The sequence below is a fragment of the Falco cherrug genome, chromosome 1 (genome assembly GCF_023634085.1).
Source record: "Falco cherrug isolate bFalChe1 chromosome 1, bFalChe1.pri, whole genome shotgun sequence".
Taxonomy (NCBI): domain Eukaryota; kingdom Metazoa; phylum Chordata; class Aves; order Falconiformes; family Falconidae; genus Falco; species Falco cherrug.
In genome coordinates, this window is record NC_073697.1 from 25,216,996 (window position 1) to 25,242,381 (window position 25,386).

Genomic DNA, 25,386 nt, shown 5'->3' on the forward strand with positions numbered 1-25,386 from the left:
CACTACAGAAAAACAGGACAGGGGAGTAGATAGATCATACACGCGTGCTTATTTCTATGAGAACACAGCACCTGAACCAATAAATGCTTTGCTGCATTGCAATTTGTGCTGAAACCTTGCTCTTAAGATGGTAGGTTTTTTGGCTTAGAGCTCCTATGCTCATTCCACCTGAATGAAAAAATCCAACAAATTCCCAAATGTTATAAAATCCTGCAGGAATACCATATGTCCCATGAGACTGAGAGCTTCTTCCGTATAGCTGGAGTTGGACTCTTGCATGACAATAGCATCTTATAAAACCGACTTCTTGTTAAGAGAACACAGCGCAGCATGTCCTACTTCTTTGTGGAGGAGGGCTTTTACACATCTCCCAGTTTTTACAACAACTTCACTGACAACAATGTTAAGTACTTTTTTATCTTAATGTCTAGTTCCTTGAGTCATCTGTCATTTATTACTGAAACCTTGGATTGTTGTCTGCATCAGCTGAACTTCTAAACCGCCAGCAGACTGTACTCCGCATTTCTGCCTCTGCCCTGGGCATGTGGGGTGGGGAGCAGGGGCAGAGAAGATAAAGATTTTCATGCATCTTTATGTTGCAGACTACTTAACCACTGCAAACTGTTTTACAGTGGTTTAATTGCCAGATCTATTTCCTGAACTGAAATGTGTGCAGAAGCTTTAAATTGTCAAAAGCAAGTAAGAGAGATTTCCTGTGAACATGAGTAATGCTTACCATTTATTTAGTTAGAAAAGCCATAACATTAACCCATCGCACAGGCCATACATATTCCTCATAAGGATAATAGTACAATAAAGATCATGATTTACCCAGCTGGGAGGAGTCAGTAACTGGGGCTCAGTCAACATTAACAGAAGGTGCTAAAAGCAAAGAAATCACTTCAGCTGAAAAGTTCCTGAAAAAAACAGGAGGGAAAATTAGCCAGCCTCCATCTAACTTTTTTCCTTGAAAAACAGGAAAGATCAGAAAGTCTTCCAGTTTTCACAATGCACTGGCAAAAAGAGACCTTTAGACACATCTGAAAATTAAGACCAATGGAAGCTCATCTCTAGAAGAAAACTCATCTAACATGTTTTAAGAAACCTCCTCAGGAGAAAGTTCAAGATACCAACAGTAGCTGCAACATCTACAGCACTCTCACAAAAGCGTAGGCATGCCACACTCTCATCTGTGCCAGGATCAGCTGACATTCTTACACGTGGGCTGTTGAGAGGTTCTCTGGCCACTTTTAAACTGAAAATGAGCTGTATAGAAAAAAGCAGTTTGTCTAGTACATCGAACCGTTTGGCAAGGCAATAATCAAGAGGATTTTTTTCTATAATGTCCATTGGAAACAAGGTTAAAAATCTTCTGTAAAGACAAACTTTAATAAGATTTGCACGTTTGTTTTAGCTCAACAGGCACAGATATGGACATGCAAGCACCACTCGCCTGATCTTGTAAATGACCTTACAGATTAGCAAAACCAAGATAGCGCCAGAATACATAAACATGGAAGCAAAAAATCCCATACAATATTTTTCTATTTTGTAGTAGCAATTATTTCACGTTAGGTAAGGTTTTATCCAAGAATATAAGCTTTTGGGACGAATGGTCTGGGTGTCTTACAGGAATAGAACTCAGTTAAAATGTGGCTGCAATCTAGGAATCATAAACCACCCCTCTTTTCCTACCACAAGAAGCTGCATGGTCTATAGGACTGGACCATACCTTGTCATCACCAGGCACCTTCAGCTAGGTATGGTTTTGCATATGAGTTATCCAGAAATCTATGGCGATGACTCTAGGAAGTTTAAATTAAAAACATATGCACCAGTTAGTTGTAAGCGCAGTGGTACAAAAGCGGGTGAAGTTTTCCTTGAATATGCATTTAAAATTATGAAAGAACATGGAGGGAGGAGAACTAGCTTGCAGATGATAGACAATACTACTAATAATAAAGCAACAGGCCTGGGTTGGGTTCCTTAATTGTCAGATTTTGTATCACAGAAGTTGAAATATAGAGATGTTTCATATGAACATGTATGTGATACATCAGTAAAACACCTACGAGAGCATACCATGGACACAGACTGCTGGACTGCACCACAGCCAAAGGCTGTGGTTGGTAAGCCAGGATCTGCACAGCCCAGCTCTCAAGAGCACTGTCTGGGCTTCAGAGCACTCCCAGGAACATCACACTACACTCAGCTGTGTCAGGACAAGACTGGCAAGCCTTGTAATCAAGTGGCAGACACAAGCACCTCTCTTCTCTCATGCCCTCCACTTCCATTTAAAATAAAAAGCTGTATCTTTCTCAGCGCTATATGGGATGCAGCAAATTCCCTTCATCTGTCTGTGTTTGATCAAGTTCTGGTTCCCTGCATGATGCTCCTTTCTCATGGAATGCCCTCAAGGCATCCATATCCACCTTTCTGGTTCTCGGTTCCACTTGCCAAGACGACCTGTATTATGTACTGCATAGATCTTTTCCAGACAAATGCTAAAATAACAGTGCACAGCATCACAGAAACAGGTCCCCTCTGCCAAAAGATGGAAATAAAGTAGTCTACAAGAAACCAGCCTTTTTGGTCTGAACTTCTTGATAGACAAGAAATGAGCTACAGACACATGGCTTTGACACTAACAAAAAGTTACTTTTTGTAAGTTACAAAAAGGTAGCTAGCTCCTGTTCCCAAGTGCTCCCTCTAACCAAATGAGGATGGGAAGATGCTGAAGAGAAGACCCTCAAAGGACTGGCCAAATCCCAAACAACATTCAATGATTCTGAGGTAGGACTCATCATTCAGGTGTTACTGTCTCATTAATCTTCAAGTATGATGATGTGCTTTTTAGAAATATAATTTGTCTCAGCTGTTGCGTGCTCCTGCCAACCTTCCCCAAGTCATACCTACCTGAGATTTGCAAAGGCTTCCATGGATTCAAACTATGTACATGTCAGCACATGAAAACCTGTAAAGAGATGCTGAATTGACCAAAGCAGACCCAGAAGGTCCATTATCAAGCATGCACTGTGCCCAACCATGGTCTGAGTCTGCCAGCCCAGCTGACAAAGTGGTTCAATGCAGAAACATAGTGCTGAGCCCACTGCCGCTACCGCAAAGGCTTATTTAGCACTGTCCAGTCGATCACACAACTGAGATGCACAAGCTAGATTTGAATGACCTTGTTGGTGTACCAAAAGCAAAGTACCTTTGGCAGCACAGGTCTTGGAGAAGAGCCAGTCAATGAGCCTGGGTGGTTCAGACAAGATTCCAAAATCACATCAAATAATTTAAGTCTGTGAGGACTAGCAAAGGAGGACTGCTTGATTCCTCTCTGTTTAATATTAGTCTCTAACTCTACTTCTCTGTATTGTATGCAGTAGTTCTTCTCAAACCCCTTTAAGTTCCAAGAACGTGGGAACAGAAAGAAAGAACAGAAATATGAGAAGCTGAGAGATGCTGAAAAAAGGCAGAGAGCACTGAAGGGGAATGGAGCCACCTCTTTCATCCTCAGCCCACGGCATCAAAAACCTCAACATTCACTACGCAATGTGTTAGCTTGCCAGGATTTGTGTAATATTAAAAGGGGGGGGGGGGGGGGGGGGGGGGGCAGGGATGTACATGCAAATGGATTCAACTACACAATAATTATTCTCAGATGGACCAACCACATTATCTTGAAGATCAAAGGGAATCCCTGGATAAGTCAAAACACAACTGCCTTCAAACTGTGTTAATTGCAACCAGTAGAAGCAGGTAAACAGTGTCAGTCATTGGCACAATTAAACTATTACTCAGAAAGAAATAGGACCCAATCTTCACATAAAAGTTGTATGGGCAGGTGAGCCTTAGTAACAACTTAAAACATTGAAGTCATATGAGTATTTCCATCAACATCTCATGTTCCACAATATCTTATCAACATCAGATTCCCACCGGGGACTCAGTGGGACGGGGGCCAAGGCCATGCTGAACTCGGGGTACAGCCCTGCTGGTGTCAGCTGAAGTGACAGAGCAGGGCTCAGACTTGCTTCCACTTAAATCAGTACAAACTTTGTTTTTGGTTTAAGGAAGGAAAACCCAAACATTTTTCAGCATTTCTTGATGAGAACACTTCATGGCCAAGTTCAGTTCTCCTAGATGAAAGTGCACATGTGCTGCTCCTGGCAGAGAAACTGCGTGTATGACTTATGGCATATTTCAGCAAAGCATGTAAAGGCTTCCTTTTCAAACAGTCAAACCTGCCTCTTTCAAAAGCTACATGGAACAGATTTCTAAACCATCAACACAGGGCTACTGTACCTTCTGTATGGACATCAGGGAGGATATCGGAGTGATGCTGCGCTACAGCTGATCGCCTGTACACCATGTGGATTCTTCCCTTTTCCTCTTCCATTTGCTTTCCTCTTTCCAAAGGCTCAATGAAGTATTCATCCTTATCAGTTCTTATCATTCCAGCCTGGTGAGGAAGAGAGAAAGCATGCCAATATGTCATTTGAGAGCCTAAAGACCTGGCCTGCTGCTTTAAAAACAAATATCAGGAGGGGCGAAGCATGAAACACTCAGCATATTGATGCACTGTAGGACTCAAATTACCACTGTGTTTGCTTTGCATGGACTTCTTGCAGAGGTGATATCCCTCTGTGCTCTGGGGATATTCATCTGGCATTAAGGGAAGATCTGGTTTACAAATGCGATGCATTACCCCTTCAAAAACACAACTAAGACTAAAGTCATACAGGAATTTACCATTTGCATGTTATACACAGCTGTCCTGTAATCTAAGCATGGCACGCTGAGCACTGTGTACTGCAACGTTCTGCTAATCTTTAACCCATATATATTCTGAACGCCTTGTGGCTCAGGCCCTTCACTGAACTTCATTAAAATCAGCAGAAGCCATATGGTTTCCTACTTAAATGAACACATAGTGTTCTAACCTATAACTATGTAGCTATTGACAATTCTTCAAAAGCCTTTCTCTTTATGTCTTCCACCTACAAAAGCCATGGGACAGGTTTGCAGACAAGGCAGATTTATCCTGGTGATTACCACAATTAAACTCACTGGAGTTAAGTCACACCTGCATTAAGTCCAGTTTAAGGGAAGAGACACTCATGCTCAGGAGGAAAAATTTCTTTGCTGGCACTCAAACATAAATCACAGTAAATAACAGTGAAGGAAATCTGGCGATACACTCAAGGAAACAGTCACTTAAAATCCCCTGCTTGTACCTAAGGGCAGCAAGACTAAACTTCCAGCACAGCCAGTGAAAGCAAGAACATCATGTAAAGGGAAAATGGCTACAAAATATTTGAAAATACTGGAAAACACCAAAGGGATATATATTTTGAGAAGTCTGCAAGTTACTATCAAAGACATTAACATACAAAATATGAACAATTGTATGAAATGTAGCAGAGCAGCTACTAGCAAGCGTTATCCCTATGACCTTCCCTTTACATAGTGATGTTCTCCTCCTTGCAAGTAAGCGGTCTGGGGATGGCTACCAGAGCACATCCCCTGACCCACTGGATCCCACGGACACGGTCCTGTGGCTGAGGCTGTCTCGCCGAGGGCAGGGAATGCAGACAGTGCAAGCTCACCCGAGCCCTGCCCCGCACAGCCTCTGCAGAGGTGCAGGCACTGACGGTGTTGGCTGGTGTGTTGGCCCCACGGCCAACTGACAGTAAAACTCCAGCAATGTTTTTTTGCTCTGGAGTCGAGGCACAAGCTCTGCTCAGCTAAAAACCAAGGCATGTGAAAACACCTGTTCCCAGCCCACCTGCATCAGTCCCATGGGTAAGATTAGGTCTGGTGTGTGTGTATACATATATAACTCTGTAAGTATAAAATAGGGCAGGACATTAACAGCTGCTGCTTGCTCACTATAGCTGATGCATGCATTTTTTCCAACCAAAGAAACCCCTACAGGAGCACGCGGTTACTGTAATGCTGCAACTGAAGATTTCACAACATGTAAAGTAGGAATTACAGTTCTGGCTTTGACTACAACCATAGATGCATACAAAGTATGAACAACAGGGAAAAAAAAAAACCAAAAACCAAACAAACAACAAACCAACACAAAACCCGAAGGAGACCATCCTGACAGGTCTGCAAACTGCTCCAGGGCCTCCCTAGCCTCATTGGAGGAGGTACAGGTGCAGTTCCATGCTCCAGCTCTGAATGCCATCAAATTTATTTATGGCAATCCTAAACGGATATTTTTTTCCCAAAAAAAATTGAGATTACCATAGTCTAAGCTTAGATAATTTGTCCAATACCAGTAGACAGAATTGTGAAGGTACATGACAGAGTATAAAAAGAATTTTTTTAATAAAAACATTCAAAATGTCACAAAGAGTACCCCACCACAGGCTTTCCATGCTCTGTGTGTTTTCATACATCTACACTCCAGTTTTCAGTTAATGAATTTCTTGAAGCATTGCTAAACTATATCAACCTAAATAAGACATTCTTCCTTCGTTTTCATTACGTGAGTAGCAGCAGTAAGTGAGATTTTTGGTTGGAATAACTCAGGTTAGCATCACAAGTCAGTTTTACATGTGGCTAGTACACATAATTAGACTGGGAATTAATAAGTCCCCTTTGTATTCTAATGGCTATTTGCTTGCCATTTTTCTGAGCAAAACTAAGTTTTGTACCTACAGTTGCTATGTTACTGGTGTAGACCTTGTCTTGGCATAAAGATTTTTTTGTAAATTACTCATTTTCTAGGAAGCTGTTGCCCGTGAGTTGGAAGTAGTTCTATCCAAAATCAGCATTCACTGCAAAAGCGAAGCTTGGCTTTGCTTCCCAGCTTTTCCTTGTCTGTGTTAAAACTACAAAGAGCCACAATTATATTTTTGAGAATGGGTGTGCATTGCTGTAAAAGGAATATAAGAATAGTCTGCAAGCATCAAGCACAGTTTCCATTTTCACAACTGTATAAAACACTTTGACAGACCTAACACATTCCACCCCCCTTCAGCCACAACTCATTGTCTGCTCCTCAAAAGCCTCCTAACATCACAGATGCCGGTAACATGGCTGGATTAATACAAGACAGAAACAGTTGCTATTTTAAAAGTCTAATTGCTCATTAAGAGGAATAGTACCCAAAGTTAACATCCCATTTCACCTAATCATGCTCAACTAATCACTTGGATCACAAGAAAAAAAATAATGCAAATTTAAATTTACAAATTACAAATTTACAAAGTATAACCACTGAGATAAAAGGCATTGATTCAGGGAGACCCTTCCCTGCAAACACATCACAGAACAGGCTGGCACCTAAATCCGCAAAGCACTGACCTGTTACTATCCAGCACAATTACTGCAGCACACCCCGGGTTTTCTGTAGAAGATGACCAGTGGTCTCCTGGCCCTGGCACACACCTGGGATCACAGGCAGGACCAGGTCCTGTCTCTCTTCCAGGCTGGATCCCACTTCAGTCGGACTGTATCTCATACCAGCTTTTGTTGTCTTTTTTAATTTTAAAACAGTATGGATGATTATTTATACACACAGAAGGTGTACCTCAACCTTTTGTGCATCGTTACGGTGGTGGCTAAGGCTAACCATCTAAGAGGTTCTGAACTGCGTTGAGGGGATTTGTGCCCATCATCATGAACAAGCATCACACAATTTTTCTGCAAATGGAGCTGAAGGGTTGGATTTCCAACCAGTTGTCACCAACATAGGGTGGGTTCCTAGAGAGCAACATCTCCCGCTGATCCGGTGCAAGAGCAAGGATCTGACCTCCAGTACAAACTTGCAACTTCCCCTGTCACAGCAGAGAAGTTAATTAAAAATACACGCTGTCAAATGGTTCACACAGACTGAAGGCTGCAAGCACAGACCATTTACCACACCGGCAACGTGATTTTTGGAAGAACAGTGTTCCCCGCAGTCCCAAGAAAAAGGAAGAATTACAGCAGAGACCAGGCAATTGTAGCTTTGTATTCAAAGGGTCAAACCTAAAGGGCTGAAGAAGGAAAAACATGGACTTTAAAAAAGTAAAATAAAAGGTGTATGTTGGTTACAATAACAAGAAAACATGTGGGTTTTGTTCAGCATCATTTCTCACTTTGTTCCTTATCTCTCCCACACCTTTTAGCATTGTTTACACTTTGCTTCATTTGCAGGTATGATTTTGTACCATCTGTGTGGAAGCTGAAGAAGTTTCAGTCTTTTAAACAATTAATTTGCCCACACTTTTGAGATACTCACCTTTATGCTGCTTCACCACTACAGTAAACAGTACAAATATTAACATGCTATGGCTGACACTTAAGAGTTAAAATTACTATAGTGGTGTTATCTTACAGAGCACGTTGTAAATGATGGCAGACAAATTTTTATAAACACTGGGTTTTTTTCCCTGTTATTGGAAAATGAGATTTAGAATAAACAGGGACAGTTTTGCTCCATTTTAACAGCCTACAGGCAAGCATGAATACAGAATCCAGCTTGCTTTCCAGTCTGACTTATTCTCCCCCCCCCCCCCCCCCCCCCCAAATTTCATCAATAGAAGAGCTTGAAATTTTCCAAATGGATAGAGAAAGAGATGCATAAACAGGTACTGCATATTCAAGTGAATCATCACTGTAAACTCTACTGCTAACCCAGCATTTTCTTCCCTACCAGCTAGAGAGAAAAGCAGGTGTTTAGAGGACATATTTTTAAAGGCTCACTTGGAGAAAAGACTGCGGTGGATTTTCAAGAAAGAAGTATGTAGTGGAATTTTTTTTTTTCCTCAAAAGCACATTTATGGAGCAATACAGGAAAGCATAGTCTGAAATCTTGGAATGATATTTAATTTTACTACTACTTCTTACAAATTAACAATGTTCAAAGTTTCCATCAAGTGAAAGACGCAGTTTGAAATCTGTGTTTCCCTGAAGTTTATCTAGAACTGTCCTCATTCTTAAAATGGGAATACAGCAAACCTGCTGAAAGCAAAAAGAAGCCTTTTGTGGCACAGTGGCTGGAAATAAACCCGCCTGTTCTCAGCACCATTTCAACCTTGACTGAGACTTGGGGGAAGTGGATTAACTTTTTAGCTTTCCTACAGACTCACTTCTCCCATTTTTAGATGGGCAGCAAACTCCCCTCGAGGGCTATCGCAGGGGACACCCGCTGATGGTTCGATTAGCACCTTATGTGCACCCACCTTGCTGCCTAACTCCGATAGTTGCCTTTAAACAACTCGTGAGCATCGTCGTGCTTCATGCCTGCAGCTCTTTCTGTCCTCCTCAATCCAGAAGTAATGGTGCATAGCAAACTGAGGGGAAACCCTGCTGCTGAATTAAACCAATGCAGGAGCAAGTCCTACCCAAGTTCATAATAAAAGGTAACTGGGAGCAAGGCCAATAGTCTGGCATAGGCAGCCCACCTAGAAGCACTTCCCAGATGACAGACAACGATGCATTCTTTACTGGACAATCCACTGATAAAAAAAACACCACAGGAAAATGCATATGTATTTTTTCTTTTCAAATGCAAAAAGACACAGACAACAATAGGGGAATTACAAACAATATCAAGCCTTGAGAAAATAACCTACAAGGGCAGGTTAAAGTAAGGAATCGTTTACGGAGCCAAAATCAACAGCATTTAAAGGGGGAACGTGATTCTGTATAAATATGCATGGAGTATTAGCTGCAAGAGAGGAAAGAACCATTCATTCAGAGAGCACAACAGAGAACTGTAGAGTGACCATTAAGAATGGATACATTTAACGTCAGTAAACACTATGGGTGGGATTTTCAAAAGTATTTTAGGAAGTTAAATGCCCTTTTTCTAGTGGCTTGCAATAAGGGCAAGTCATTTAATTCCCAGGTGTGTTTTGAAAAGGCCACCCTCACGTGTCAGAAAGTGAAAGAGTGTGTTTAGTAAGGCAGCAGAGTCACACTTCTGGCCATTATCAAGTCAAGTGCTGCTAATACTTGCCACTGCATGTTACTGGAGAGTAGGAAATGCTTTGGGCTGTTAAGTCTACAGTGCATTTATTTTACAAATTAAACCTACGACAGAATATCCCCATCCTACCTATCATCTCACGTTCAATGCAACCAGGTCAGTAAATGTTCTCACTTTTTGATGCCAGTCTCCACTGCCCAGCTTTATTCCAAGTTCTGGTTTTTTTTCCTTCTTACTGTCCTCTCATGGTGCCCCCAAACACAAAAGCTTCTTTTTTTCATGCAACTCCCTCTACAGCACACTCACTTGCCTAACTGCCTATGAAGAAAGCTTGACAAAGGGTAAGATTTCTGAAGTGCTGAGACCTCTGTCTACTGTATTCATCAATAATGTCTTACGCTTCCCACCTCCTGTCCTGTCTGCATCTGCTCCCTTCTGTCTCACTGAAATCTGTAAGCTCTTGACAGCAAAAGCTGTGTTCATGACCTGTGTCTGCACAGCATCTAGAGTGGTAGGACCCCTGATCCATCAGTACACACCAGTATAGACCAAGTAGGCTACAGGCACACTGTCAATTGAAACCCAGTATTACATGTATCTGTATACAAATGCTGGGAAACAACCCTGAACAACTAAGCAGATGTGACCAAAATGATTCAAGGAGTCCCCATTTCAAGTAGATCCAAGTATGTGTGCTGTAGTACCAGCAACCATCAGATCCTCCACCACCACCAGGCCATACCACCTTGATGATCAAGGAACTGAAGTTTCTGAGATGCTGGGAATGTGAACAAAGCAAGGTCTGTACGAGGAGCCAGGCTGCAGGATAATCGGGCACCAATTCACAGATTTTGTCACACAGCAGTGGCCAATGCAGGCTCCAAGGGGAAGAGCAGAGAAAGCAAGACATGGCACGATGACCCTTCCCCAGGCTCCAGCCTAAGAGCTTTATCACAGAATCACAGAGTCTTTTAGGTTGGAAAAGACCTTTAGGATCATTGAGTCCAACCGTTAACCCAGCACTGCCAAGCCCACGACTAAACCATGTCCCCAAGTGCTGCATCTACATGTCTTTTAAACACCTCCAGGGATGGTGACTCCACCACCTCCCCAGGCAGCCTCTTCTGATGTTTGACCACCCTTTCAGTGAAGAAGTCTTTCCTCATACCCAGTCTAAACCTCCTCTGGCACAACGTGAGGCTGTTTCCTCTCATCCTATTGCTTGTTACTTGGGAGAAGAGACAGACGCCCACCTTGCTACAGCCTCCTTTCAGGCAGTTGTAGGGAGCGAGAAGGTCCCTGAGCCCCCTCCTCTCCAGGCTGAACCCCCCCCCGTTCCCTCAGCCGCCTCTCATAGGACTTGTGGCCTAGCCCCTTCCCCACCCCTGGACACGTTCCAGCCCCTCAGTGTCCCCCTGGCAGCGAGGGGCCCAGCACTGACCCCAGGATTCCAGGGGCGGCCTCAGCAGGCAACCAGGACCAGCACTGCAGAAGTTGAGCCAGCTCCCTGGCAGCAACAGGCCAGCACAGCCACAGCTACGCAGCCCTGGCTTCCCCTCAGCTCACGCACCATTTCCCCAGGGAGGCCACACTTAACCTCACCAGCAAGGAGCGCTTACGGGAGCACAGTGACTGAAACCGTGCCATGTATCCAGAAGTTCATCAGAAACCACCAGTATAATAATTACCAAGAGAAGAGGGCGAACGGTGGTTTCAGTGACCAAGTGCCACGTCAGCTCCTCCTGGGATAGAGTGAACTCTCCCTTTTTCTTGATAAATCTCCAGCTAGCACTGCTCCATCACCGGCTGCTGGCTGCATTCCCATCAAGCGATGCTCAGAGACAGCTGCTCCTGAAGGGCACAAACCATCACGCTGAGGTCTCAATCAGAAGGGGCCAAAATTGTCAGCGGTGGGGTAACAGAGGGCATCTTAAAGGGTATGGGTGGAAGAAGTCTTCCATTTTTCAGGTTGGCCTGTAAAGATTCAGGATGCATTTGCCCAACACTATTTGTAAATGAGAAACTCGTTGAAATGGCAGCCAGTCACGCAGAAACCCCTCTGTGCCCCACCAGTGAGGTGACAACTGGCACCATGATCACCTTGAGCTCTACATACTTCCATCCATCAGGGTTTATGAGCTGCTTGTTTTTATATCACTAAAGCTGTATACATTTAAGTAGAATGATATTAAATTATAGCTAAATACTGACAGGGTCAACTATACCTCACTGACTTAAAGGTGGTGAGTGCACAAGATAATTATTATTTTCAGTGCAAAATGCTTTCATCTCAGTGTTTGTGTGTCCTTGCAATTTTTTTAATCTATGTATGCACTTACCTTTATAATATTATATTTCAGCTGGTATCTGTATCTTGAAAACCCTGCATTTTTTTAAGACATAATGGATCTACCACAGAGAATGTAATTATATAAATTATGTTTTTCAGCTGTCCTTAATGCCCTTGTACTGCAAAGAAACAGTTTTTAAAACACTGACATTGTACTCTGCAGAAGAGAGCTATTAATTAGTAGCTATTTCTCCTAAGCCAGCTTTGAACAGTGTGAGAACTGAACACGTGAGGCTGCTTTAATCAAATCAGAAATACAATATTGAAATATTTGCAAATTATGGCATAGCTGCTCCCAGACCAATGTGGCAGGCACGGGAGTAAAGTGTAAAGACTAAGAGTACTTCTGTTGCTAAGCTGGTTTTGTAGGCTGCTTGCATCAGGTTTCTCTTTCTCTCTCGTGTTTTTGTTTGTTTTGTTTTTACATTTTTAATACCTACCTTTTTCACTTAGATGAGAAAGAAATGAGATCACATTCTATAATGTCCCTTGCAATGAAAAACTGTTCCTGGCATCACACCTGCTCTCTGTGCTCCATTCAAGCTTTTCTAACCAACTCTGTCACCAGGCTTGTTCCAGACTTCAAAACTGAATTTTTGGTTTATTTTCCTATTCTGCCATTTCTTGCCTCCCAGCTAGAAACTAGGAGCAATATGTAAACACCCTTCTGGCAGTTAATTGGGATTACCTATTTAATCCAGGTCTTTTACAGAGGACAAAGAGCAGTGAATCGGACACACCAGGCCCAGCTGGCTGGAGCCAGCCCTGGAGAACAGCCTGCAAACGCCCACCCCATGGCACACTCAGTGCTTACATCGCTCTTCCGAGGATGGACATCAATGCTGCTTGCTTCTGACAGCACCGAGTACACAGGTATGTTACACTGCTGTGCCAGTGAGCTCCACATTCTTCTATAAGAGCCCATGCTCTGAGATTAAATGCCTTTTCACCTGCTTTCCACTGCTTTTATGAGGATGCAGTGCCTTTGCACTGCACCGAATGCAATGAACAAGGTGTTCAGCTCCTTCACAGCACCCTCAAGTGAAACGTTTATCTATTTGATGTAGATTTCTTGAAGCTAACCATTATACAGGCTTTTAGCACAACGGTAACCACACCAGCTGAATACATGTGACAGACATGCTTTATCTATACCTGAGGCATAAAACTTGATGATCAAAAAATGTCAGTCATCTAACCTATAATTGCGTACACTGCACTGCGAGGGATACATGGGCAACAGAGCCTCAGTGCATCCCACCTACATGAGAATCTCCATTTGTATTACAGGCACCTTTTATCTGGCTTAGGATATGTACAACTTTCTGTAAAACAGAAAGTAATCTGGAAATACCGCTTACTGTGTCTTTACCGTGAAGATTTGAAATAGGAGAGATTAAAAGATTAAAAAATAAAATTTAACATCACGTTCAAGGCTCTACATTCACGTCTAAATGGAGCAGGTTGTCAACAATGTAAGAAGCAAATTAATAAGGAGGCTGCAGTTTGCCCAGCAGTAGAAGCTTGTCTGTATGAAGCTGGGCTGCATGAATAGTCCTTGGTAAGAAATGAGCAAGCTATGTAAAGAAATAAATCAGCAATAAGCACAGGGATCTGAGGATGCAAAAATCACTTTCCCTCTAGCAGAAAATTCCAACTTGGGACCCTCCAGTAGCATGCAGTTGCAAATGTGGTGTAATAAACCGGATTATGTAGTTGGAGTTTACCTAGAAGGTAAGTAGAAATGAGAAGACAACAGCTCTTTATCAGAGCACGTGGAAGCAGGCACATGTAAAAGAGCCAGACAGTTATTTTCCAGTCCAAGGACAGCTAGAATACAGTGGGAAAAGGGAAAACTGCCTGCACAAGACAGTCAACGCTGTTTTAGGGGAATGACTGCGCCCAGGAGGATCAGTCTGCTTGCTTAGAAGACTAAGATTGAGATCCAATGACTGCAACCAACATGGGCAAACAATGACAAGTTTTGTCTGCCAGGTATACAGTAAGGCTTCCAGAGCCCACATCTCTTCAGATCAGTTGTCACCTGAATGCAAGCAAAGGGACTGTAACTACCCAAGGTCAGCAGAAAAGGGCCCAAATACACCTAGGTCTGTGAAATTGCATACTTTGCTGTTCTATATAAAGAATCGCAAGCTTGTGTTCAAAGAGGAGACAAGCCCACTTAGAAAGAGGGTCCTCTACCACCTTGCCATCTGTCCTTAAAAACAGAGATGGAAACTCTTCCTTCATGTGACAAAGACAGGGCCTCTTTGGCTACATATCAGTCAATAGCACATATACCTCTTGCCATGTATTCCTCCCGTCTCACCCGGTGGAACTGTCATCTGCTCCAAAACCAAGACATCTCTCCAAGTGGAACACCGTAGTCAACAGAGTCCTTCGACACACTTTTTCTGAACTCAAGGAAGAGAAGTAGGATACTGGCAGCAGTAACTCAGAGAAAGAATCGAGACAAACAGCAACGTATTCTCCAAGCTTGCACAAATGCAAAGGAATTACTCCCTTCCTGCTGGAGATTTCTCCAATTTTTATTTTTTTTCCCTCTTTCATTCTTCAAAGCATGTGGTGGAAGCATGTCGCAACACTCTCCAAACTACCAGCTGAAACAAGGTCTTTTACCATCACATACCAACATACTCTTCACGCCAGTCCCTCTGCTGCCTTCTCCTAGTCTCTCCTCATCCAAGGTGGGTGAGTGGGTGGGCAGGCAGGCTCACGCTTTCTCTTTTCTCGCTGCTTCTTCCTCGTCTCTATTCCTTGGCTGCTCAACCACTCAACAGAATCAGCCACAGCTGCACCTTATCTACATCAGCCAGCCCACAGCTGTATATTATCAATATAATTAACCCAGCTTCATTCCTCTACAGAAGCGGTCTTTATTTGACAGACAGAAGCTGAGCATCATTCTCTCTCATGAAGACCAATGAAGAGGGATACTGTGTATGCCAAGCCTACTTTCACCTTCCACCCATGTTTTCCAAGAGCACCCAAGATGGACTTTCATTGCCCCAGTTTCCCACACAGTAACTAAAGGAATCGATTTCCACACATGCATTAAAAAGGAAACACAGAAATATGTATAGCATCCACAAGTGTTAGAATTGGGATAGATGAATATATTCTATACATATTCTATATGTCCCATCCCTGGAAGTGCTCAAGGCCAGGCTGGACAGGGCTGGGAGCAGCCTGGGCTGGTGGAAGGTGTCCCTGCCCTTGGCAGGGGTGGGAACTGGAGGGTCTTTAAGGTCCCTTCCAGCCCGAACCATTCTGTGATTCTCAGATTCTCACTTTGGGCCACCAATGGCTTGCTTGGCTCATAACAAAATCTCTTAAAAGATTCTCCGCACACATAAGTTAAAATAATAAAGTTGCTTGTGCTGACCAGTGTAGTTTCAGCTAGCATCATCATTTATTTCACCCACCACCAATGCCGACTGAGCCAGAACTGCAGCAGGAGGACTCATCAGTCAGACCAACACAAAGCTGAGACCTCCCAAAATATTTCTTCTGACCATTCTATTGATGAAATTGGAAAATGTTTCCAGGGCTCTCCCCCCACCCTTCTTATTTCTCCCTTTTTCCCTGTTGGACAATCACAGGTGGCTGACAGCTCTATCCTGCCGTAACTAAATAGAAGCCCTATTGAAAAGCATCAAGAGCTCTGTGTTCCCTCAATTTAATATCCCAGCACCAGCCAAGCAGACACTGCATCCTGCCAAGACAAACACATGGGACTTGGCAAAAGGGGAGGGGGGCAGTTTCTGGAGACAGCCCTCCAGTCTAAACTTTTTAAGGAGTCAATATAAACATGCTTTTATAAAAAAGGTGCTGCCTCGTCTAAAAACACAGATCCAGCGCAAAAACACTACTACCTTTCACCCTCTCTGTTAGTTTAAGGTGTGTTCAGTTCAATGACTGTGCAAAACCTGCGTCACAGCTACCTGCTGCTTGCCTTTTTAATCCAAAGACGAAAACTTTTCGGAGTCGCACTGAACACTGGTTGATTTATTGGAAGAAAAATAAAAGCAAAGAAAGATGCTTTTCCTACAGCACATTTCCCTTTGCCTCTCTCCAAAACAGAGCTATGGTGGGTGGAAATTGATTATAAGTTTCCTACATGTATAGCTCCAGGGTTATACCTTCAACTCACTGGGCGGATATTATTTCTCATGCTACATGGGATCCATATTTTGTCAAGAATCAACCAATTCTCTGGATTTCTTCTTCAAAAATATTCTAGAAACTTCTGAAGTTGTAGAGTTTGCCCCACGATGCCCCTCTTCAATTCGTGACTATCAACCAGAGTGTTATACTCCAGAATGTTCAAGTGCCAAGCACGCATCTTTATTTAGGTAGAGGCACACAATAAAATGCATTATCTCATGCTAACTCAGTGTTACAGGTGCAGGCTGCCACCTCACAGTATGTGGACAGTGTCTTTTTTCAGCCTCTGCTGCAAACAAGCACCTGATCTTGAGGACTGGGCAGGCAAGTTGACTCTGAGCCTGAGCAAGGCAGCAGCCTGTGTGTACCCCATGCTCTGTGGACGGGGATCAGAGACAGAATCACAGATTCACAGAATGGTTTGGGTTGGAAAGAACCTTTAAGGTCCTCCAGTTCCCAGCCCTGCCACAGGCAGGGACACCTCCCACCAGCCCAGGCTGCTCCCAGCCCCGTCCAGCCTGGCCTTGAGCACTGCCAGGGATGGGGCACCCACAGCTGCTCTGGGCAGCCTCTGCCAGCACCTCGCTGCCCTCACGGTGAAGAATTTCTTCCCAATATCTAATCTAAATCTACCCTCTTCCACCTTAAAACCTAAAAAAAAAATTTTTGAGAGACTTAAGGAGATAAAATGAACAAAAAAAGTCACAGCTGTTCTATGCACATACATAACCTGGAGGGATAATTCACCTGGCTGGTGAATTTACTCGCTCCCTTGACCTTTTTTTTTTTTTTTTTACCAAGCATAAATGATCAGTCCTTCAAGAGAGCATGGATTGGGCTGGTATTTTGACAAATTATTCTGGTAGATCCAGCGCTGATGGCTGACTGTAGCCTTTTTGCAAGGGGCCTTTCTGTCTGCCCCATCATGCCACAGACACACACCATCAAATGCTGTGGAAAAGCCAACCAGGTACTGACAACAGTGAAGACAAAGACCAATCTGCATCATATGTTGCAGTACCAGCAGCCCATTGCTGACACCCCTTTTTGCTGGGGTGACTCAGAGGGGTGATCTACCCAAGCACATGCACTGTGTAAAGCATACACATCAGCTGTTGCATTTGTTAAATAAATACAACGGGGCAAGCCATCACCTTGCTGGAATAGCTGCGTATCACTGACCTACGCAGCCAGCTCCTGACACACATAGAAAAAAGGAGTAAAATTTTGGCAAAGAATGTATCACATGAATGAAAAAACAGTAATATAAAAGGAGTATCAGAGAGTCCAGTCTACCGCTAAACAGAACTGGCAGATACAAGCACATTTGCATAGCCCTATGGCTTCATTTATTAAGCCAGAATGGAGAGACATGTATTGCTCTCATACTAAAGCATGTCCATCATCTACTGAGGTTAAAATCTGTGACAGAATGCCTACAGACACCTTTATGACAGCACACATACATTTTCCTGCTAGGTAAGAGATCTGGTAGATAAAAGCATCTCCCTGTCTAGCTTCCTAAAGCACCACTTCGTAGTCGGTATCCACAACCACTAGTGCTCTGTACCAAACAAGAAGGATGAGCTCAGCCATCTGTGTAATACCCTCACAGCACACGTCAGAAATCACAATCAGCAAGACTTCTGTGGATAGATGGAGTCAAGTAACTTCATACATACAGGCGAGTCCCATTACTTGTACACTGAACACATCTGGCAAACCAGGGAAGAATTCCCCTACTGCTCCAAGTATCTGTAACATGTACCTACTACCTACTTTTTTCCCCTCTTTTTCCATTTATTCTGCTTTATGTGGTTATTGCTTGTCTAACTTGCATTGGTCAATGTATATAACGATTAATCAAAATAAAGTGAAAAGTAAAAGCAATCGAGTATCGCACATTTTCTTCCATTTATGACACTTCCAAGTAATTTTGGCTTATTGATCTGTATTATTTTATCACATTGTTATGTACAACATACAGTACTGATCTGATAAAAGTGGCTACAGATAATTTAAAAATTGTTGAGTACAGAGAAGATCTGATATTGATACAGAAAACTTACCAAAGCGACTATAAACGGCATTCATTTCAAATTACCAGCAATTATACTAAATTACAAATTTTCTCTTAACCTCACTAAAAATGCAAAGAGAGTCCACTCGAAGAGGGAGGTACAGGCCATCACTCTGCCCACAGCATGTGTTGCTGCAAGCTGCTATCAGAAGTGCAGCTAAATAAAAAAGAACCAATTGCTCTGTCTGCAGGACAGACTGTGGAGATGGGACTCTGTCAGGACCATGGCTCCTCGCTGCTGCAGAGCCTGGGCAATTTGTGTGCTCCCCAAGAACAGGGAGCCAGCATCAACAGGCTTCCATGCTTTGAGTAGGCTTAAAAAGAATATTAAAAGAAAATTAAATGGACAAGCAAAGACCTGGGAGTACGCAGATGAAGAGGTGGAGAGAGCTGAAAGCCTGCAGCATGGATGCACAGCCTCACTCTCCGATGCTGATCAAACAGGCCCTTCTGTCACGCATTCACCAGCACGATAACACACCAGGATTCTGACGATGCCCATCTAAATACCTTGCCACCACATGAAGTTATGAGCAGACCAAGGTACACTCTTAAATCCAGCAGGCAGCACCACCCACCAAAGAGGGTTTCCAAGCCCTGTGACAGCAGGGGCTGTCCCCAGGGAGCTGGGGTGGGTGGCATGTCCCTTGGAGATTGCTATCCATGCCTCTGCCAGAACCTGCTTCTCAGTCATGTCAGGGGATCCAGCCCCTGCCGAGTTCCGTCTCGCAGGGCTGGCAGGGAAGGGGAAAAGCCATCCAAAAGGACATACTTCTCTCACTGCACATCTTCTGCATGTTAAAGTATTTATGGCCTCAACATACTTGGCATATAAAAAAATACTACACATTAGAAGAATGCTGGAAAAAGTAATATGGCAAAGCTCCGCACATTTCGACAAACAGATGTTATTGATACAGTTGCTGGGTGCCTACAGAGGGAGAAGGGAGGTTTGCAGAAGAATCTCATCCTCCCACATGGATGTGCCTCCAGCCCCATGGACCCTCCCAAGGTTCCAGGGCTCTGGGCTGGCGCCACAGCTTGGAAGCAAAGCATCCACAGTTACTGTCTCCTTCAGCACCGGCACCCTTGGAGTTATTTCTAGTGTAGCAAGTAGGAATTCAATGGCTCATTTTTCCTCTCTAGAAGATCAATGTGATATAAAATCCCTCTTATATCAATGTTTTATCTGTTGCAGAACTTCTGGCAACACATTTCCGAATTAGAGCAAGAGCTCCTGAATCATTTCAGTCTCAGTTCTTGAAGGATATTAAACACAGACAGCATAGCGCAGTGTGAGGATTTTTCTTATTAAGTGCTAAGAGTGAGATAGCATTTATTTAAAAAGATTAAAACCAAATTTAAATCAAATTAAATATTCAAAGAGTACATATTGCTCAGGTTTCACAGCCGGCTGAATTATTCACACAGCAGAAGTTTGTGACTAATCATTTAATATCAGATTTTTGCAACAACAAAAAAAATCTTCCGCAGCTACAAAGAAAAATACTTCTTGTTCAACTGAATACCAGGATGAAGATTCAGAAACAGGATGAAAACATAGGAATTTTTAATATCCTCTTCCAACCTACAGACACAATTTAGGAATAAGAAGGTAAGATACATTCATACTAAAATATTGAATGTCAAGCTGACCAGAAACAATACACTCACTTCCTTAACTAAGGAGAGTTCTTCCTGTGGCTAATACACTATTTTTAATACAAACATGTTCTTAATTTTAAACACATCTATCACACTCAGTGTAATCCAAGTAATAAAAAAATTTGCTATGTGATTACTCATCTAATTTGACACTATGCTGTGAAAAGTAATCTGGTCAAAAGCCAGGCACAACTGGCCATTCTGCAATGTAGTAGAAAAGTAAGAACCAAAAATAAAAGGGACAGTGATCACTCCTTGGCCAGTAGTGAGAATCTCTTTGTGAAACGATTGGTCCACAATAAACACAATTCCGGGGTGGATAATATAAATGGAGTGATGTTCCTGCAGAAACCTGCAATTGCATTTAAAACATACGGTACTTAAAATTAAAACTACGCCTCATTAATCTCTGTATCCCATGAGAGAGCAGAATCCCTCCTCATAATTTCTGCTTGCTTCTCCAAGGAATTGAAGCTCTCTCAAGACACTAATTGACACAAAGCTTTAAGAAGCAAAAGACACTTAGAAGAGCCTCCAAACTAACCAATATTCTGCTGAATTTGCAGAGAAGAAAAGAAAATGGCAAATATTACTGGGTCATTGCACAGGACTGAAATTAAGCTATTTAACCTCCTCTATAAACATACATAAGAAAATTCCTTTATGCTGAAATTTCTCATGCTTGCTTTTAAACCAAATGTCGGGCTACTTTTTTCTCCTTTCAGAAAGTCTAAGAAAAAAAAAAACAACCAACAATGGAACTCCTTAAGAGTTATATGAAAGCAAAAAGAAAAAAACAAACTTTGATTTTATGTGGAAAAACGCATCTCTCTTTTGTTCTTGGAAAACCCACACAGATTCATTTTAACGGCAAACTGCCGTGCAAAACTGGCATGCAAAATGCTTTGTCCTTAGAAAAGGAATTGTGGTTTTAGAATATCAGTTATTAAAAACTGAAAAGTATGCATGGAACATGCTCAGTACCTCCCTGAGCCCAGCATACCTCTGCAGAAAAATTTACAGAGTACAGGTTTTGTCTTTGTGGCAATTACAGCAGCTCCATGCTAGTAACTATTTTATGGAGAAATGGTTCAGGCAATGGCAAAATTCACTTCTGTGAAAGGAGCCTGAAGTGGGTGCATGGTAAGGGGTGCTTGGGCCCTTTGCCACAGGTAAATTTTATATGCACAGTGTTGCCAGTTCTTGCAGTAAACTGGGTGTTTTCACAACTCCTGGAGTCATGGGATTACAGGAGAGTCATATCTTCCTCTAAAAAGTGGAAAGGAAAACAAAGAGCAAGGACATTTGATAGCCTTCAAAGAAGGAAAAAATAAGCAAATCAAGTGCTGAATACTCCAAAACTACAAAGCAAATGAAATAATTCCAAAATATGAAAATCTCATGATCTGGAGGATGGAAAAGCAGACACTTGAGGTCAGCAGCACCATGTCTATGGTGGTACACAAAAGCAATATGTATTTATCTGCTGCCCGTACATATCAGTCATGAACGCTGGCACAGAATTATCACAAATTACAATCATTCCAGCTATCAAATAACACCAATTCCTGCATTAGGCAACAACTGACCAGGTCGCAGGCTGCCATTTCCCCCGTCACACAGTGCACTTCACACTGCAGAGCATTCAGCGCTGTGGAAGACAAAGACACCCAAAGAGCTCCAAGGCTGACATCAACTCTACCCATTTCATAGGGCAATGGGCACCTCAAGTCCTCATGTACAGCCAGTGCAAATCAGGAAGGTGGGGACCTCCCACTCGGCATCCATCCGAAATGCCAGCAGAAAGGTACTTCAAGTGACCTTTTAGACTCCTCCTGAATCCTCTCTGCTGTATTTATAAAGTAGGAATTAATTATTTTTTGCATCATCTTCACGAGGTTTAGAGGCAAGCAGGCTTATATGGACACTTGACTCTGGGCTACTCCCTCCACAGTTGGCTGCAGCTGGTCTCCCCATGGAGCTTCTTCTATAGGTCACTTCCACAAACTGTAGACAAGACTAATTATACAGCTTGATATTCTAGAGCTGTATGAGCTCCTGAGAACCAGTAAAGCTAGGCTGGATGTGGCTTGGAGCAACCTGGTCTAGTGGAAGGTGTCCCTGCCCATGGCAGGGGGTTTGGAACTTCAAGGTCCCTTCCAAACCAAACCATTCTATGATTCTATGAATAAGACACTTGACAGCTTGGATCAACCTTAATAAAGTCCATTTCCACAAGTATCAACTTACAGGGTTTGCTAATTTATGTTGTGAAGAGCACATAAATTAGCTTTGCAAAAAGCACTTGGTTTTTACCACAGTTGGAAGGGCTGCACTCACTAGTCCTCTGCTAAACAGGACTTAATGCTACGGGCAAGCTACCGATGTGGATAACAAAGATGTCCTTATTTAAAAAAAACCTCCTGAGATAATAAAACTAAGGGTGAAAAACAGTCGTCCTCTCAGATACAACTTTGAGAAGAAACAGGAAAAGGATGTATTTTACTTTGGAAATACTCTGTTGATCAAAAGCTGGGAAGTATGATTTCAAAGTATTGAAATGCCAATGCTAGTAACATTTACATCAGACTCATTACTTCAAATTCATCCCACATCTTTCTGCAAAAAAACCCCACCATTGTGGTAAAATCTCTCAAAGGAAAAGTGAATGTAGTTTTACACATTAGTGATTTAGTCAGGCATAAAAGAAGACAGACAAATGACAGTGTGATTTGTATAAGATTAGAAAGTTAATTTACTATTGCATGGTTGCTGCTCTTTTTATAAAAGAAAGTCAAAGTAATTTATTAAAGTTATCAGCCAAGTCACAGAAGTAGCCTATGAAACCTATGTATCAGTTTAAAATCAAAGTGAAAGCAAATATTTCACCCCATTAACAGGAACAACAGTGCTGCCACTTTATCCATCATTTCAAGAAACTCCTGATGAAACATGAGGTCAAGAGGTCGAGCTGACTAACTTTTATTTCCATAACTCTTCCAGAGCCGAAATCAGAGAGTGATGATTAGAGTTGCAGTGTGACCCGCTAAAGAAGGTAAGAACTGGTACAGTGGATGATGAGCTCCTACAACAGACAAACCTGTCTTGTCTGCCTCCCCTTTTTCCCTTTTTTCTCCACAACCCTAAACGGTATTTTCTGTCCAGTCTTGTTTCTTGCCTCCTTTGCAAACCTCAGGCCATGTGCCTCTGAGGTCAAATTCCAGATACAAGTAAGTGCAGTGCTGAATAAACAAGGAACATCAAAGAAGGCATTACTGAATATGGCTTCTGTATCTGTACCCTACAAAATACAGTTTCAAATTCAGTACAACCTCTACCATCAATAAGAACTTTGAGAGAGGTTACAAGGATTAAGCTGTGAGAACGTCAACTATTTCAGTATCTATTTACTTTTACTGAGACACATACTTTACCACATGTGATACGTGAAGGCAGAACATGAATGAGAGCCCAATTCATGTGCACTATGTGTGTTATCAAGGGTTCACAGAAGTTATACAATCTGGGGTTTATTACTAAAACTATATAAAAAGTGTTGTACTTAGTAATTTTAATAAGCTTGGGATAATTTATAAACTGTTAGCTGTAAGCCTCCAGGAATAAAAAAAAATATTTAAGCAGCTGCTTTGGTAACAAAAAGCAAAAGTCCAGAAGCACTGTTTGGTAAAAATGCATAGCCAAGGCTGTGATTCAATAACAGCTACAAAACAGATATCCAGAGCAGCACCCTGCCACCAGCAATGTGTTTCAGACCATTTTTTAACTAAGGGCAGTATCACTTCACAGAGTTCAGACACATTCACTGATTGCTCTCCACCTGTGCAAGCATGGGCTTATCTCCTACACGCCAAATCAGGAAGTAGTACCAGATAGCCTCCTCCTTGACTTTGGAGTAGGTCTTCACACATGAAACAGAAGATAGCACTGAAGCAGCAGTACCTAGAGCAGAGAAGCCGCAAACAGGGGCAACATGTAAATCCTCAGTCTTCAGCTTCACAGTAGAAGCAGGCTGCTGTACTACCAGTGACTGCTTCTACTCTCAGTCACAGGAGATGGAGTGAACTGGGGGGAGTTATACTGATCCATAAATAGCAGCTTGAGCCCCTAAATGTATTGCTTAAAGGGTAAGAATTACACATAAAACCATGCTCTGTCGTAAAGGGTAATTTTTCAAAATCGGAAATAAACTATACATAAAAGTCTCAAAGTGTGGCAAAGCCGAGACATTTTAGTTTTATGAAGAGTCGGAGCTTTTTCATGCAGCCTTTCTACAGACACGTGTTCCTAAATCCCTTTCTAGAGAAGATGACCTGATTAAAACACCTCCATATTCAGCATTAGCACAACCAGTGCAGCTTAAAACTCCAACTGTCTGTTACTCTCACCTCCACCTAACTCACATTGTACTGTGAAGTGTCTTAATTAGCCTTCAAATATTCTCTCCAATCTAGAAAGACAGAAAAAAAGAGACTAATAATGGTGTTAGACATTTTAGCATCGTATCTTCCACTTGTGGCTATGTAGCACATAGACAATTCGGCAAACCTGGGGTAGTTTTCAAGTTCCCAAATGAACTGGTTTGTGCTATTCCTGTTGGACGTTCCAGAGAGCCCCCAGGAATCCCCCAAGGCGAAGTCTTCTTTTAAAGAGTTCGTAGGCAACTTGGATTTCATCACTTCAGGTCACTCAGATGCCAGCTTCATCTCCTTCCAACCCCCAGTATACCACGACTTGAGGCAAGCAGCCTCCTCCTTGACCTTGTACTTTCTGGCTCCCCAGCACACGAGCAGCACTTGGCCCATCCATTTGTAGCTGATACTTCTGAAAATCCAGTTGCTGATGCATGAACTGCATCGCCTGGTGAAGCAACGGTTCATACAGCCATTTGCTTCTGATGGACTCTTCATTCAGGCACAAAGGCTGGCCAGTTCGGTATGCAGATGGCCATTCTGGAATTTCAACTTTCTACAATCAGAGGAAACATTATTCAAAGCCAGTTAAACAATTATGCCTTTCTGTAAATTCCAGCTAAGGCTGGTTTTCTAGTTTCTGGTATGCTTCCTTTTGTGTCATAAACCAGTGTTACTTTCACTTTCTTCCAACATGCACTTTCAGGCAGGACATCATCTTCACTGCTACTGCCGC

At 42.6% G+C, this 25,386-nt stretch overlaps 1 protein-coding gene across 3 annotated transcripts in view; it reads right to left on the reverse strand.

Annotated features, from left to right (window-relative positions):
• The window catches only part of ADAMTS3 (ADAM metallopeptidase with thrombospondin type 1 motif 3), a 139,441-nt gene that overhangs the window by 87,106 nt on the left and 26,949 nt on the right, over positions 1–25,386 (reverse strand). For all 3 annotated transcript variants that reach the window (XM_055716158.1, XM_055716150.1, XM_055716164.1), the window contains exon 4: positions 4,309–4,465. In XM_055716158.1, the coding sequence (XP_055572133.1) occupies positions 4,309–4,465 (157 nt within the window). The remainder of the gene's footprint in view (positions 1–4,308; positions 4,466–25,386) is intronic.